At 40.3% G+C, this 14075-nt stretch overlaps 1 protein-coding gene across 1 annotated transcript in view; it reads right to left on the minus strand.

Annotated features, from left to right (window-relative positions):
• Nucleotides 1–3913: 3913 nt before the first annotated feature.
• Nucleotides 3914–14075, minus strand: part of LOC121287201 (SPHK1 interactor, AKAP domain containing) — a 145239-nt gene continuing 135077 nt past the window's right edge. Inside the window, exon 12 of the mRNA XM_041204859.1 lies at nucleotides 3914–4060. Coding sequence (XP_041060793.1) covers nucleotides 3914–4060 — 147 coding nt within the window. The remainder of the gene's footprint in view (nucleotides 4061–14075) is intronic.

Raw genomic sequence — 14075 nt, forward strand, 5'->3', positions numbered from 1 at the left:
TTCATAAATATCTAGGATAAGAATACTGTAATTTTGCTCTATAAGTGAGAGTATATATTATTTCAGATATTCATTGTCTCAAAAAAGGACTTGTGAAGAAATCTAAGCCACATGTTCAGTTTCTTCATTGCATGCAGACAAATGTTATTGCAAACTAGTGGCAAATAAGATACTTCAGCTTGTCAGAGAATCATCATTAAACACAGACTGAGCTATACTTCTGGCTGCAATAAAGCTTATGTAAGACCATAGCATGATTTTTGTTTGTTTCTAACAAGGTTTGTTATAAGTTTAAGCTTTAATGTGGTTAATAATAAGTGTTAACTGTTCTGAATTTTGAAAATATTTAAAAAACTATCTTTGACTGTGTTTAATCATCATGAGTTGTTGCACCTAAATTGAATGCTTTTGTAAAGTATACAATTACACTGAAGTATTCTGCCATAGCAGCTAACCATCTAAACCTTCTTACATTTGTTTACAAAATAAAAGTGTGTCTAGGAGTTCTTCACTTGTGTCTTGTTGTCTTCATTATTCAGGCACAATGGTATCCAAAGCTAATTAGAATGTGGTTACCACTGAGATTCAATTTTTATGAGTATGTAACTCTTTCAAGTACAAACACTTTCCATCTGTTCCTATTCAGATGAAGTTACATTGTTTCATAGTTTGCCACTGTGAGATTTGAACTCTTGATCTTGGGGTTACAAACCCAGCACCATAACCACTTGGCTATTTAGAGTATGTACTCCAGCAGGAGATCTTGCAGTTCAAATTAAGAAATCGCAGGTTTTTCTTCATGATTTTTCATGCTTTAAAATTAAAGAGTGAAAAGTGATAAGGAACTCAATTGTGATTTCGCTTTATGCATAATCACCAATCGAGAACCTCTGCTGGGAGTGTGCATTTGTAACAGCAGCCCTCTGATGTTCTACATGTAAAGGTGATCAGGTAATGTGCTCAGGTTGAAGATGCATTTTATTGGTATCTCCCACATGCGTGAAGCATCTCGTAGTCAACAACAAAACTGACTTTTTGCTGTTGGGCATTAAATTTTCAGCAATAGAAATGCATATAGCTTATTTTCTTGTGTGATTTTTATGATGAGAAGTCACTTGTGCAGGGAAGGAACTTTGGAAGGAGGTACACTAACTTTGTCAGTTGTAAGTATACTTTACTCTTTGTAATGCTTTTTTACTTCACAACTGGAGTCATTACTGCTACAGTGTTTTCCTTTACTGAAGTACAGCTGACCTGGGTCAGTAAGCAAAAGACTGATTTGAGCCTCTTCCTTAACATCAGTGTCCTTTTTTTTCAAGCTAGGCTCCACCAAAAAAAATATTGTCCACTTACACTTGCTAAGAGCGGTATCTATTGTATTATTATCTGCAATATTTATTTTAGTACTCTAAACTTTCTTCTCTATCATACAGTCGAAGAATGGAACAAGGAGGCCAGTAAAGGGTAAAGAATCTAGTGCTAACCCTGCCTGAGTTAACAGTGTCAACTAATGGACACCACCTTGGTGCAATTTACCTGTGGTTATTGTGGAATTGGACTAGGATTGCTTATCACTGGTCCCACCTCAGCCATTGACTTACCTTGTGACAGATGGATTGAAATTCTGCTTCATGTCTGTTGCTCTTGAAAATGGCCACAAACCAGGTGGAAGTGCCATGGAATTTCATCCCAGAGACTTAAATGTCCAAGCAGCTGATTGATTGACAGCTTGATGGTCATGGTGTTCATGCTAAATTCAATGCACATGACAGATACCAGAATTTTAATATAAAGGGTAAGTTAGTAAAAGTCTGCCTTACCATAAAAGTTAACAGTAAGTTGCATTTTCAACACAAAGACAAAAGGAGGAAGGAGAGAGGAAAGGGTTCTAGAATTCAGAGAAACAAAATCAGTCTTGACATTTTCAATCAATATTTATTGTAAGTTACATCCATGATGAGTCCAGTTTCATGGAATAATATGAAGAAGATGAAAATGTGTGATGCAAAGTTCTTACAATAATCAAGAAACTATTGTCACACTACTGTACATGGTAAAGCACTAAATCCTAAGCAAGACTTCAGTGAGTGTTTGAGGAACACACATACTGTTCTATTCCACTGTTTTGATATGGTACTGTAAATAAATTGTAATAAAGAAAAATATTTTGACTAAATTTAACAAAATAACTGTAGTATTACAAATTAACCCATATTTCTCATACAGAACCCAAATTCCTTTTGACTCCGAATATTTGTTTCTAATAAACAGTAGGTTTTAGTGACAGTAGTGGCCTGTTCCAAACTTCCCTCTGATCTTCTAGGTTTGTGCTTTATAAAAATGGATATTTTAAATAAACTATTGTCTTGAAAATAAACAAATAATTGAGCCAAGTGGAAACTGCACAACGATACGGTTCCTATTTGTCCCACAATCCTGTCACTGACAAAACCTGGTTATGACTTTACTGTCAAATGACAGTATGTGACAATTGTGGCTCTGTTGGTAGCACTTGCCTGAGTCACAAGAATCTGGGTTCAAGACCCACCCACGAGGCTTAAGGACATAAATTGAGGCTGACACTCCAATACAGCACTGTGGGATGCTGCACTGTCAGAGGTGCTACCTTTCAGATGAGACGATAAACTGAGGCCCCATTTACCTGGTCATGTGTAAATAAAAGCTCCCATAGGACTATCTTGAAGATGACCAGGGGGAGTTATCCCTAATGTCCTGACCAGTAGTTATCCCTCAACAAACATCACAGAAACAGATTATCTAGTCACTATCACATTGCTGTTTGTGGAAGTTTGTTGTGTGCATTTCCTATATTGCAACAGTCACTACACTTCAAAAGTACTTCACTAGCTACAAAGCGCTTGAGATTTCTGGTGGTCATGAAAGATGCTATATAAATGCAAGTCTTCCTTTCTTTAAATGTCATATTTGACAGTTTTAAACATGTGACTTTTTTTTCAAACGTAAGGATAGACTTCTAGAATTTCAATAGATTAATCACTGTGTAGTTTCCAAGTGGATTGATTTCCATTCATTTATTTGTGTTGCCAGACACAAATGGCCCCTGAAATGGAGCTGGTGGGAACTTGTAGCAATTATAACTGCGATCGGCAGCATTTTGCAAAGATTTTGGTTTGGATAGATGCCAATTTTCAATTTTATGTTCTAATGTTTGTTTTAATATTGCATAACTATTTCAACAGAGTAAGCAGTCTCACTATGTTAAAATCATTGTTGCAGTTGTGATTAACTTGATCTATACACTAACTTAAAGATTGATTGTATGGACATACATGCTCACTGTACATACAATATACAGTTTTAATAAGATGATGGCAAAAATATTTTTTCAAAACGCTATCCAAACCTGCTCTAAAAACATGCCACATGAATATACATGTACAGTACACAATTGGTAAAAGCTGATAGTTTGTTGCTGTCTGATACAATATGGCTCGTATATGTCAGTGTCAGTTTCTTCACATGTACAGTACACATCAGATAAAAGGTAACAACTTATTCAACTTTGTATTGTATGGCTTGTTTACATCAGTGTCAGCTCTTATACATGTACACTGCAAGTCCATTATAACAGTAGAGATGCTTTGGTAATGAAAGAGCATGTTTATCCATGTATAATCATAGATAGATAAGTCAAACTTGCAAATAGCAAAAACACTATATCTTGAATATAGATAGAAAATTGCTCCTGATTGACTCACGTACAATTGATAGCTTTCACATGTTGTGTACAGTACTACTTGGTTTGCCCCATGTGTACATGATGAATGATTAATCACTTCAAGGAGAACACAAACTGGCTTTAAAATAGTCATAAGAACCAAATTCAAAAATCGACTATTATACCTACAAAGTCAAAATTGCAAATTGATTTTTAGCCAAATTCAAGAAGCCAATCAAACAGACTTCTTGTTGGAAGGCTTCCTCCCTCCTCTTGCACTTTACAATACTGCAGGATTGCAAGAAATAGATCTTTAAGCTTCCAGGCTTTCTGGTGAGCAGAGTGGACAACATCTAAAAACTGAATCCAAACAAAGAAATCAGTTATTGCACAACAGTGTTTTGCGTTGACACATCTTGCTGCAAGGTAAAAGAAAACTGAATAACATTATTTCTACACAATTTACCAACAATTTCTTAACAATAATCTTTAGAATGTGATCATTTTATTTCCACTTTCCATATTCCCAGTAGCTATAGTTTTTCTTTTTATCTGCATATTTACATAGATTACTACCAAGAAAATAAAAACTTGTATTTGTAGAACTTTCACAACTTCAGAGTGTTCCAAAGCTCTTTATAGCCAATTAATAGCTGTTTTTTTGGTTTCAAACTAGTCACTGTTGTAATGTAGCCAATTTCCGTATAAAAAAGCCCCACAAACAGCAATAAGACATATAGACTCCAACCATTAAATTATGAAGAGCTAAAGTTCTCCCTTGCCTTAGCCCTGAGCTTGCATCTTTCTCTAGTTTCTTTCCTATCTCCTCTTATGCCTTCTCTGAGACCCACCTTCTGTTTCCTTGATCCCATTTCCACTAAACTGCTGACCACCCAACTTCCCCTCCTGGTCCCCATGTTAGTTGATACTGTAAATGATTCACTCTCTTCAGGTATTGTCTCTCTCTCTCTCTCTCCTTTAAGTCTGCCACCATCACCACTCCCCTCAAAAACCAACCCGAGCCCTTTGCAAACTACCGTACCATCTCCAACCTCTCTTTCCTCTCCAGAGTCCTTGAACGTATATTTCCCGAATTCATACCCGTCTTTCCACCACACTCTCAGCTAGTACGTGCCAGGTCTTAACAAGTCACTGCATAAGAAGTTTCTCCCATGTCACCATTGATTCTTTTGTTACTCACCTTAACCCATGCCCTCTCATTCATGCCAATGGAAACAATTTCTCTGCATCTACCCTGTCCAGACCCCACATGATTTTGAACACCTCCATCAAATCTCCTGTCAACTTTCTCTTCTCCAAGAACAGTTTTTCCAATCTCTTGATTTTCCCTTAACAAATCTATGCTGGCTTTCCTTAATTAACTTGTATTTGCCCAATTTTGCCCCAAATAATAGCTTATAAAATCTTCCCCACCACTGAGACTAAACTGACTGGTCTGTAGTTGTTGGGCTTATCCTTACATCCTTTTTGTACAAGGGTGTAACATTTGCAATTCTGCAGTCCTCTAGCACCATCCCTGCAAATAAGTTGTAGAAAGTTATGACCAATGCCCCTGCAATTTCCACCTTTACTTCCCTTAGGATCCTTGGATGCAGCTCATCTGGTCCTGATGCCTTATCAACTTTAAGTACAGACAGCCTATCCAATAACTCCTCATCAATTTTAAACCTTCCTCTTTCACCATGACTTAGGCAGCATCTTCTTCCTCGTTAAAGATAGACGCAACCATTCATTCAGTACCTCAGCCATGCCCCTTGCCTCCATGTGTAAATCTCCTTTTATATTCACAATCAGCTCCACTCCTTTTACCTTTTGCTATTTAAATGCCTGTTGAAGGTTTTTGGATTCCATTTTATGTTAGCTGCAAGTCTCTTATACTCCCTCTTTGCTTTGATTTGTTTCTTCAGTTCCCCTATGAACCTTCTATATGCAGTCAGAATCTCAATTGTATTATCCGCCTGACATCTGTCATATGCATCATTTTTCTGCTTCATCTTACTTTCTACCTCTTTCGTCGCCAGCGTGCTCTTGTAGGAATGTACCTTGATTGTATCCAAACTATCTCATCTTTAAAGGCAGCCTACTGTTTAGTTACAGTTTTGCCTGCCAATATTTTATTCCAATTTATCTGGTCCAGATCCGTTCTCACTGCATTGTGATATGATAATCACTGTCCCCTAAATGTTCCACTTGGCCCACCTCGTTCCCAGGAACCTCAATGCCTCCTTTCTTGTTGGACTGGAAACATGCTGATGTAGAAAACTGTCCTAACCGCACTCTAGGAATTCTTGCACCTCTCTGCCCTTTACACCATTATTATCCCAGTCATCATTAGAATACTTAAAATTTCCCATTATAACTATTCTATAATTCTTGCACTCTCTGTAATTTCCTTGCAAATTTGTTCATCTACATCTTTCCCACTATTTGGTGGCCTACAAATTACACAAAGCAACATAATTGCACTTTGTTTTGTCCCTTAGCTCTAGCCAAATAGATTCTGTCCTTTAATTGATCCCTCTGAGACATTCTCTCTCTCCAGCACTGCAATGTTCTCCTTGATCAATACTGCCACCCATTTGTCTTTCATTCCTTCCCTCTATTTCTTGAACACGTTGTATCCAGGAATATTCAGTACCCAATTCTGCCCTTCTTTGAGCTAGGTCTCCGTTATCACCACAATATATTTCCATCTGGTCCTGCAGCTCACCAATTTTATTTACCACATGCCGCGCATTCACACAACTGCACAGTAACTCTAATTTAGACTTTATTACAGCCCCTCTTACTTTGACCCAACAAACACCTATTTCCTACTCTGGTGCTATCTGTCTCTCTGAATCCTCTGTGCACCTTGGAGTCCCTTTCTAATATTACCTCTTGGTTCCCACACCCCAGGTCAGTTATTTTAAACCCTCCCCAAGCACTAGCAAATCACCCTGCTTGGAAATTAGCCCCAGCTCTGTTTAGATGCAACCCATCTGGTCTATACAGGTCCCATCATCCCCAGAAATGGTCAAATATAAGTTGTTGTTGATTACACAAACTATCATTGTATTCCTTGGAATTTAGAAGGGTAATGGGTAATTTGGTGAACAGATTGAGTAGATAACTATTTCCTCTAGCTGTGGAGTCAAGGATTAGGGGGCAGAGTCTAAAAATTAGAGTCAGACCTTTCAGGAGTGAAATTAGGCAACACTTCTACACAGAAAGGGCAGTAGAAATTTGGAATTCTCTTCCGCAAACAACAGTCGATGCTAGATCAGTTGTTAGTTTTAAAACTGAGTTTGATAGATTTTTCTTATCCAAAGGTATTAAGAAATGTGGGGCACAGGTGGCCATATGGAGTCAGGTCACAGATCAGCCATGGTTTCACTGAATGATGGAACAGGATCTAGGAGCTAAATACTCCTATTTATATGTTCCTAAGGTAAATGACCGGAAAATGGTGTGGAATTTTCTTGGAATGTATATGCGTAAGTACAAAGTTACAGTGAATTTCTTTTTAAAAAAAACTGGGAAATTTGGATGTAACTATGCTCTGATGTCTCCTTCTTTGTGGTCCTGAGGAAGAGCTAAGGCCCAGGGAGGAATAGAAAAATTGAAGGTAAGTCTCACATCATGGTTGTTGTGCACAATTTGTCTCTGATGTTGCGATTTTGTGAATATGGTTGGAAACATAAAAGACAAATGTAAATAAAACCAAACTGATTGAAGTCTAGTGTCAGTCAAAATTCATGAAGTTTACTTGAAACAATGCATTGAAGAAACAATTTAGAAAAAAAGGGATGGACAATACAACTTTCCTATTGTGCTGCACAGAAGCATTTTAGGCCTAGAAAAAACATAGGGGAATGCAATAATATTTAGCATTCTAGTTGTCAGATTGCCTCTGAGTTAGAACATTGTAGGTTCAACGACCATTCCAGGCTTCAGCACATAATCTAGGCTGACATTTAAGTGTTACAGTGAGGGACTGCCATGAGGCCATGCATTTTGGAATGAGATGTTAACGTAAGACCCCATCTATCCATACCCCATCAATGGATGTAAAAGATTCCATAGCATTCGTCGAAAAAAATAGGGCGTTTGCATAGTGTCTGAGCCTTCGTCCCGCAATAACCCAATTTGTTATGAACAAAATTGCTGACACATTTTCAAAAGACACAAATTAAGTGAGAAATGCTTTAGAACATCCTGAGGATGTGGAAGACTATTTAAACTGTTTCTTTCTCAGTTATAGTCCTTGATACTACGGTTCCTCTTTCTAGGTCTTCTCTGGCCATAATCATTTTCAGCAGGCCACTGAAGAAGTGTTGACACAGTAAACTGCTTTCCAGCATGCAGATGATTCTAGCTCAGGTACTTCTAACATCATGTCACAGTCCAGGGATTTTTCAATTGTCGAAAGCTCTCTTAGGATGAAAATAACTGCTAGTCCCTGACCTGTGGTTTGACCTGTGATGTTTCTTCTACTTCAATGTACAACCTGTGAAAGATTTCCAGTGCACCAATTTCCTGATATGCAACATTGGCAAGTAAAACTCCTTGCCATTATTACACACTCAGGTAAATCTCCCTCCATTTCTATGAATTATCTACATGAGAGCTTCTCAACCAAGAATCCATGAGAAGATTTTAAGGAGCCGCTGCTGCCCTACGGCCTCTCACAATGTCATCAATCTAGCCCCCAGATTGATTCAGCTCTTACTGACTTCTTGTTGGCAGCCAGCACAATCCCAGTGCAAAAACAGTGATATGACCTCTCTGACCAGCCAGCAATTCATTTACAAAGTTCAACATTAAATCTAAACTGCCAACAATATTTTTATTAAATTTTCACACTGTTTAGATCCAATTATATTATTTTATAACTGCATTTGAATTGCTACCATTCTTTCCCAATGCCCCTCCCCCTCCTCCAACCACATGCTTTTGCATGGCATAAGCCGGCCATTCCAATTGAATAAAAGCAAAATACTGCGGATGCTGGAAATCTGAAACAAAAACAGAAAATGCTGGAAAAACTCAGCAGGTCTAACAGCATCTCTGGAGAGAAAAAAAAGAGTTAACATTTCGAGTCCGTATGTCTCTTCTTCAATTGAATTATCAGGCGTGTGGGGATAAAAGATTCAATAGACAAGGGCGGCCATAATGGAAATGCAAAGCAAAAAACCCGAGCTTGTACCAGAACAAAACATTTGATTGGGAACTATTTAGGCACGCAGTCAGAGGCAGCAGGGAGCCCCCAAGAGAGAAAGGACAGATGGTGAAAAGAGTCTACAGTCAATCTCTCCCAAGAGAAAAATCTGGTAAAAGTGAAGGTGGCTGGAAGCTATGGGGCTGAATTTTACGTCCCGGGGGGCAGGCAGGTGCCCAACCTGATCAGGTGTAAAATAGCGCGGGATGACGTCATCGCACACTTGTGTGATATTTCGGTCGGCGGGCGCGTGCGAGAGTCAGCAGCGTGCCCACCGACAATTAAGAGGCCTATTAAGGCCATTAAAGCAGCAACTGATGGTGACTTTTGGCTGCCCGTCGAACCCTATGGTTGGTGGGCAGGCGAATCAACCAGGCGGCCTTTGCATTTTTGAGGAAACCTCATCCAAGGGCAGAGTGAGGTTTCCATGATTAATTTAGAAAAAGATTAAGATGGTTTGAAAAAAATTTCATCGTCCGTATGCTGAGGTGTCTCATTCTGACGCCTGGACATTTTTCCCCAATTTTAAATTCTGTTTTTATTGATTGTAAATTCGGCAGCTCTCTGCCTTCAGGGAGCTTTCCTTCTGCAATCCCCCAAGCTGACCTCAGTGCTTGCTCTCCCCCCACACCCGCACACCAGCCCCCCACCCACCCCAGCAGTGCTGAGTCTTTCAATTGGCCAGCCAGTTAATTGGCCAGCCAGTGTGAGATCGCGGTTGGGGCCTGATCGTGCTTAGCGGTCTGTCCCTAGGCCGCTCTCGGGGCTGATGATCATGGTCGCCCACCGACCCGAAAATTCTGTCCGTGGGCAGGGAAAATGGGCCCTGTTAATTCTGTTTATAAAACATCTTGTGACTGGAGTTGCAATAAATGGACAGAAATAAATAGGGCAAAGTGGCAGGGACAACCATTACAGATAGATTCAGATCAGGGCACACATTTTATGGAGCCAGTGATTAAGGAAGTGTGTAAACGGCTAGGAATAAAATAGAAGTTTCATATCCCTTACCACCTGCAAAGTTTGGGCATGATTGAACAAAAAAACAGAACGTTGAAGAAAGCGTTGGCCAAGGCCAGTCAGGACTCAGGGCAGTGGCGGGTGGATTTGTTACCTAGTATCTTGACGCAAGTCAGGGCAACACCCTGTAGGATGACTGGATTGACTCCATATGAGCTGATGATGGGAAGAGCTATGAGACAGCCAGGAGATGTCGTGACAGGGAGTGAGGAAGTAGGACCGGTGTGAGACAGAGTGAAGTAATTCGTGGAGGAGCTGTGCAAGCAGCTGCATGAAATGGGACAAGAGATTAGAGACTAGCAGTTTATGTGTGATATAGCGGCAAAGGTAAGAGCAGAACAGGCTGAGGTACCCAGCGTGGGTGATAAGGTAATGGTCAGGATCACACCCGATAAGCCAGGATTTGCACCCAGGAGGGTGGGACCATACGAGGTAATCATGGCCAGTGATACATGTGCCTGCATGGACATTAAAGGAAAGAGGCACTGGAAACACTGGTCACAGCTGAAGCGTTTTGCTAATTAATTAATTTTGTCTTCCAAAACTAATCTTGACCGACCAGTAACGGGGATGGTTATTTGTTTAATTTACAGAATGTTAACTGCCGTACCAATACTTATGGAACTGATAATCCTGGTGGAGGGAATGGGGAATACCGCCCAACAAACAAACAAACCATAGACAGGACTATGGTATACCACAAGCAGTGCAGAGTGCAACACCCAACACTGAACGTAACAGTAGGAGAGCAAGTAACTTTGCATTGCAGTATGGGTGTACTTAAGTTCGGACGTGGAGGCAGTAACGACTTGACACACACAGACGGTTGGTGGGGGGGGGGGGTCCTTGGGGAGACTGGTCCTTTTGTTAAATTCCCGAGTCTAACTAACGTATGTAAGGAATGGGAGAGTTCTGTTTGTGAGAAAGAAAGTCACATACATATGGCATGCCAGACAGGGTGTGCCCAGATTTTTTACTCAATCTCCCCCCAAGAATCAGGAATGTGGTCAGAATGACAATAATAGACAAGCATGGGCACAGGACGATAATAGGGGGATGTGGGGAGTATATCCCAAGGAAAGGATTGTTACAACCACTTCACCACCTTTCATGACAACAGGACAATCAGTCCGAGCAGATGCATTCAAAACCCTACAAACCATGCCAACTGACCAACCTTGTCTGACATTAAACCCAGGACTGGAAAATGGACTTGTGCTGATTAATAATAATAAGATCTTGTATGATAATGTACACCATAAGCTGGTACCCGTGGTCCTAAATGTTTCTGACATAACCCTGCCCTGATGGTGCTCAATTCATACTCAAGCACTGTGTATGGTTGTAATGGGTCAGTTAATGATAAAAACAGCTCAGTTCAAAGGTGGAACACGGCCAATGGCCCAGGAGAAGAGCCAGCTGAACCACAGCTTAGTAAATGATGTCACTACAGTGTTTAATACAGAAACCAAGTAGTTAATTCCATCGACCTTGCTACTGTGGACCAAAAGGTCCAAACCTTAAGTTCACAGCTTAAGAAAAGTTTAGAAAAGGGGCAAAGGACCCAAGACACTCAAACTAGGTGCAGACCAAGACCTGAGACAAATAGTTTAGAGCTTGACCACTGTGCTGGAGAGTCATGCGGGCATTATTAACAAATTAATTGGAATTGGTAAGAACATCTCAGGTGATGCAAACAGGAGCAATGTCCGAGTATCTATGGATCATAGGTGCTTGAACTAAACATGGGAAAGTTTGAGACAAATTCATGAGGGTATGGTCCCTTTATGGGTCTTTTTAACCTTTCACGACACAATCATGATTTGACTGGTTGCAGCTCAGGGGTTTAACGTGTGTATGGAACTGATGCCGATATGTATAATGGATAATAACATGTTGTTAGGTATTGTCTTGTTGATATCCCCGTTATATCCAAGTCAACACCCAGCAGGGCAGCAGGGTAGAGAATATAAGGGTAATCAGGGGAAATCATTATGTAAGATCACAATATGCTGCCATACGCAGTAGAGATAGAGAATAGTATGGTTAGTACTTCATTAGATAGGTGCAGATAAGCCACCTTAGTAGTATGCACCCATCTGATATACGAAACAGAAAAGCCAAGGTGCGGATTTAATGCTACAGCCAATTGTACAATGGAGACTATATGAGCTGCAAAAGAACCAACCCACGTTGCGTACATAGGTAATGGGAGATACTGTATTACCACGTGACAGCAAGAATTCCGGTACAGGAACAACTGGTCATGCCCCATACACAACCATTCAGTGTGCTCACACCCACGGGTGCTGGCAAGAGTTGGGAAGGTAGAATTGATTGAAATATATAAGCAAGGAACAGTTAATGTTCAAGCTGAGGAAATTGTAAAAGACAACCTGACGCAATATCTCAGCCAGTTCTCCTATGCTATCCCACTATTGCTCAAACACCTCACCCTAATCCGGGATAAGGTACAGCGAGTGTATAGGCCATATTATACACTCTAGCAACAGACTCGAGCCTTAACTGATGACATTAGACAAATAGACTCTACCATCTGATGGGAGGAACTGTGGAATTGGAGATCGAATTTACAGATAATTTGGATTATCTCCCATACTCTGGTTATTGCTCGACTGTTATTAATTTTATATTTAATATGCCTGGTCTATCGTACCAGGAGGTCACACAGGGAATTTCGATGAGGACTTAAAAGATGGGTCAACAAAATGTTAAATCGGGGCCTAAATTGAAGGGCCAACTAGTACAGATGATCTGGCCCAGTACCTTTACAACCCTAAACCGGATACCTGGCCAGTATCAATGGGTGGCGGAGCGTAAAAGGAAAGGACAGTGCCACTGAATTGGCTACCCTGGGCTAGTCCAAGGGCCAAAAGGGGGGACTATAAGAGCTAAACAGGGACTTCTAGTTAAACAGGAATTTTCTATTAGCAAAACCAAAGGTCAGCAGAACTCTCCAGGTGAGCCTTGTACACCATAGGGCCAAAATTAGCAGAACTCTCCTGAAAGACCTTGGGGAGCACAACAGATTAACTAGACAGGAGACAGAAGGGGGATGAGGATAAACAGATAAGTCAAAGACAAACAGTGTCAGGGATGAAGCCAGGCTAGAAAGAGATAAATAGGCCCTGCTTGGGTAAGGAAAAGATATGTAACTGGTCAGGGGACATCTGCTTATTATGTGATCATGTACTGACAAGATTGGAATTTGAATAATGCAATGTGTATGTGACTAGCTGTGTATAAAAAGATGGTTTTCCTTTAATTGGTATAGTTCTGTTTTAGCCAGTCTACGGCAGACTCTCCCTGTATTCGCTTTAATAAAACGATCGCTAACCTGTATCTGAGTCTCATGTGGTCGATCCTTAGAAGGCACCTCAACAGCCAGTATGAATATTGACCATGATGTGTACATGTGCTTGTTGAAAGTACCACCAGATCTTGGCAGAATTATTGTTCAGAACCAGAAACAAGTTTCACACTAAGTTAAACAAAAATAATAGTCAATGTATATGCTTAATTGTAAAACTAACTTTAAGTATAGAAAAAATACTCATGTTACTGGCCGGGGGAGGGCAGGTGGCCCTTGGAATATTTATAACATGGGAGGGAGAGCTTGGAACCCCTTATCGAGATAATACAGATAATATGAACTACAAGAAGTTACTCATAAGCTCGTAGAGTCTCTTAAAGATTTAATTACCTAAGCATACTTCATTATCCAACTGCAACTGTTGTAATGTTTGGGCTTTAATATCCTGATTTTGCACATGGATAATGAACATATAGGGAAAGGTCCCATATGTTGGCAGAGACCTTTCACAGGATCGCAGATGGATTCATAATTGAGTCCATTGTTTTGTCCCTGGTTACTGGCAGGTTTTAAGTAGATTCAGATGGAAGTGTGCCAATCACACCCTTTCTGCTTGGGTTAGCTGATTTCCTTAGCTTTCAGGTGCAGATTTGGATGGTTGCTGGGAGCACAACAGTAGAAGGAAGGGGAAATTTTAAATATTAATGTAAATTTTAACGGAGTGAGTCAGAAAATGGAGACAGGAATTCAGATGGAAAGGCTCCAAAGGCACATCACCCATTACCAGCCTTTGGGGAGGA

The sequence above is a fragment of the Carcharodon carcharias genome, chromosome 2 (assembly GCF_017639515.1).
Source record: "Carcharodon carcharias isolate sCarCar2 chromosome 2, sCarCar2.pri, whole genome shotgun sequence".
NCBI classification, from domain to species: Eukaryota; Metazoa; Chordata; class Chondrichthyes; order Lamniformes; family Lamnidae; genus Carcharodon; species Carcharodon carcharias.